This window comes from Cibotium barometz, chromosome 19 (genome assembly GCF_041138505.1).
Source record: "Cibotium barometz isolate CiBa-2024 chromosome 19, ASM4113850v1, whole genome shotgun sequence".
Classification (NCBI taxonomy): Eukaryota; Viridiplantae; Streptophyta; class Polypodiopsida; order Cyatheales; family Cibotiaceae; genus Cibotium; species Cibotium barometz.
In genome coordinates this window covers 18,698,930-18,702,628 of record NC_141064.1, presented here as the reverse complement: position 1 = coordinate 18,702,628, position 3,699 = coordinate 18,698,930, and the positions used below count along the sequence as shown (strand labels likewise).

Genomic DNA, 3,699 nt, shown 5'->3' with positions numbered 1-3,699 from the left:
AGGGGGCATCACCATGGGAATGGCTTGAGTGGGTTGGAGAAAAGATAGGTTGGACTTAGTCTAGAATTTGATCAACTTTAGGAAAAACCTTTTCAAAATGATGGGAGACAGGAAAAAGCCTCCGCAAAAATACTCTAGAAAGAGTTTCCCGAAGTTGGTGGATATATGTTATCATAAAGGTCTATCGTAACCGGCGACGCTGAGCCCAACGTGGGGGCATTTCGGTTTGTCGGTCCCACACACATGCATTTATCCTTTAACAGGACGACGACTTTCGTCACCTCGTGACTCATGCATCATGTCTGTAGTAAAAGCAGCACTGAGTAACGTTGTACTGCCCCTCTCCTTTGTCAAACCTCTCTCTCTTTCTCTCTCTCACACACACACTCTCTCCCATGGAGTCCCACCGCTACTACTACGCAACAGCACGCAGCATGCCCCTTCGCTTCTGACGTTTTCGGTGCTATTGCGCCGTGGAGCCCGTGGACACTGAACCCTATACCGCCTCCTCTTTCTTCTTCTTCCTCTTCTTCTTCTTCTCCTCTCTCTCTCTCTCTCTCTCCCTGTCACCATGAGAGACATCAGAGTTGGCTCTTCCCCCTGTGCCGCCTGCAAGCTCTTGCGCAGACGATGTGCCAAGGACTGTGTGTTCGCCCCTTACTTCCCTGCCGACGAGCCCCTCAAGTTTGCCAGTGTACATAAAATCTTCGGGGCCAGCAATGTCAACAAAATGCTGCAGGTAAAACACACACAGTGACCTCGATTAGATCCTTATCCTTATTGCAGTATCAATTAATGTAAATCACCGTCTACTGTAACGTGGAGATTAGATCCTACTTGCGTGCTGTAAAAGCTTCTCACGATCACAATAGGCCATAATGACATGCTCTTTAGGGCGTCTAAAACGTAATTGCATGCTCCAAAAGCCTCTAAATTTAGTTAAACCCTAATCACATGCTCCAAGAGCTTGTAAGCTTAATTATACCCTGGTTACATGCTAATTAAGGTGTCTAAGAGGTCTCAAATAATTGCATTGTCCATTGTACAGGACCTCCCGGAGCATCATAGAGGGGATGCAGTGAGCAGCATGGTGTATGAAGCAAATGCAAGGGTAAGGGATCCAGTATATGGGTGTGTGGGTGTCATATCTTCTCTTCAACACCAGGTCGCTCAATTGCAGGCCCAGCTGGCCGTTGCACAAGCAGAGATTGTGCGCCTCCGAATGTACCAGGGTTCGAATCTCAACAGCCTCAACACGAACTCAAATGGCTTGCTCTTGCCCTCCGGTTCTCCCCCCATGGCTCCATCTTCTCCTGGCTCAATCCTACATCAGAAGCCCAGCATCGGCGCCCAACAATTCAATAATCTAGAAAATCCCCTCTGGGCATAAATCAACTTAGAGTTAAGACTTTGGCTATGGCCACTAGTTGTGCTGCTGGCTCATGGGAGTGTTGGCCAGTGGGCTCAAGCCCTTCATCCCCCATACAGTGGAGTATCAACCATCTAAAAGCTTCCTTGTCTTGATCCTGTGGCTGGTGGAAGGCTGGCTGAAGATATGTCGCCTCCGAGGTCACAAACCCAAAGCCATGGTTAGGAGGCATAGTTATGTAGCAGCTCAATGTTTTTGTTTCACAATGGACAAACAATACGAGAGAGAGAGAGAGAGAGAGAGAGGGAGAGCGCACAAAAAAATCTCGATAATAACGACGTAGAATACTGGTAGATGTACAATTAAGATTCGCTGAGAGGCTAGAATCAAAAGCCCATTGGCCATGACAGGGGAGAGTGTGTGCGCGCGTCTCTCTCTCTCTCTCTTAGGTATCTACCTACGGTGATTGATAATACGCAAGGTTTTCGTGGCATTGGTTTCTATCTGTGTGACACGATGATCGGTTTGGCAGCTCGGCTCTCTGCGATAGCATAGCAAAATGTGCATGGTTACTCCAATGTTTGTCTTGGTGATAGGCCATGCATGTACAACTCATCACGATTATTACTCGTTCACAATATGTTTAGGGCAGGCAGCATTACAAGGACTTTTTGATTCTAGCCCTGAGAACTGGGCCTAGCCCTCCACGAGACTAAAAGACACATTATGAATCAGAAGGGATCTAAGGTTGAAAAGAGGCATCGTTTTGATTCCCGTCGTGCAAGTAAACTAGGGGTGAACTCAGGAGGGGTGAACTCAGGGTATACCATGGGGATTTTTGGGACTTAGAAAATTTTGTAAGGGTTGAGATCAATGTAAAAGTGGATTCGAACTTGGAACCATCCGCTGAAGCTTTCAACATCTAAGCACTATACTATACTTTCCAACAGGTTGTGGAGAGTGTTTTGAAATTTAAATCTTGATATTTTGGTCCCTAGTTCACTTTCTTACCGGAAAATGTTTCCCTAGTTCATTTTCTTGTCGGAAAAGGTCTCCCTAGTTCACCCCTAGTTTATCCCTGAGATTACTTGCAATTCACTCGTACTTCACTTGGGAATCCAACGGTGTTGATCAAATCCCGATCGCGACGCCTCTTTCAAACCATTGATCCCTCTTGATTCACATTAGGAATTTTTTGAGGTCATTTTTGGGCCTTGTAAGGAAGTTTGACCAGAATATTCCCTCCAAAAAGGGGCACCGGATAAATTTTTTACAAACGAACTCCAAATTTATTGGACCTCGCATATTTAGATTTTACTCTTCAAAAGCTATCCATTGATATATAACACGATAGGGTTCGGACAAGGGACAAGATAGATACCTAGAAGATTCTTTTTTGTTTGGGAAAGATTCACGTTACATTCCTTTTTGCTTGAGGAAGACAAAAAGGAATCTTTTAGGTATCTATCTTGTCCCTTGTTTGAACCCTATCGTGTTATATATCAATGGATAGCTTTTGAAGAATAGAATCTAAATATATGAGGTCCGGTAAATTTGGAGTTCGTTTGCAAAAATTTTATCTCGTGCCCCTTTTTGGAGGGAATATTCCGGTCAACAAACTTCCTTACAAGGCCCAAAAATGACCTCAAAAAATTCATAATGTGATGTGTCACTTAGTCATGAGGGCCCTCCACGGGACTGACACATTATAAATCAGGAGAGAAATAAGGCTGAAAAGAAACGTGCTCGTCGCGATCAGGATTTGATCAACACCCGACACTATTCTCCGCATATTCTTTGCTCTAGCAACCTTGTGCATGTCCTCATGAGATTGTAGTGGATTGGTTTTCAATTGGTAACTTGTAGGTATAAGAGTAGTGCACGACTCAGAGATTTCTAAATGAAATAGGCTGTAGTTGAAGGCCATCAGTTGTACCTTAATATGTGGGACCAAAATTTTTTTTCTATTAATTAATTAATGACAAGGGCTACAACCTTTGAGTTGGAAGGTTGATTAATAAATTTGTTTAAAACCTTACGAAAGGTGGTGGGATCTTACCGAAGCTTTCCAGAGAGTTCCCTTCGCTGCCCCTCGCGCTTTCGTGTAAGTTATGATGCAAAGACCACGTTGTCTCTTGGTCTCTTTCGTGCACGGCGCGTCATGAACAGTGCACTGTGCATCATGAACAGTCTCTCTGGGGGCGTATCGTGCACAGAGTAGGCTCTTCTCTCTCCTCTCGGCGTATCATGCATAGAGCAGCCTCCGTCTCTTGTGCTAGTCGTGTGTTTGCTCAGACAGATTCTCTCGCTCGTCGTCGCTCCTCCCTTGT

At 44.9% G+C, this 3,699-nt stretch overlaps 1 protein-coding gene across 1 annotated transcript; it reads left to right on the top strand.

The window, feature by feature from the left end:
• Positions 1-383: 383 nt before the first annotated feature.
• On the top strand, positions 384-2,650 carry LOC147628299 (LOB domain-containing protein 4-like). Its single transcript, XM_086814133.1, has 2 exons — positions 384-739; positions 1,049-2,650. Exons 1-2 carry the CDS (start codon positions 572-574, stop codon positions 1,388-1,390), a joined length of 510 nt encoding a protein of 169 aa, XP_086670259.1. The 5' UTR covers positions 384-571; the 3' UTR covers positions 1,391-2,650.
• Positions 2,651-3,699: the final 1,049 nt, after the last annotated feature.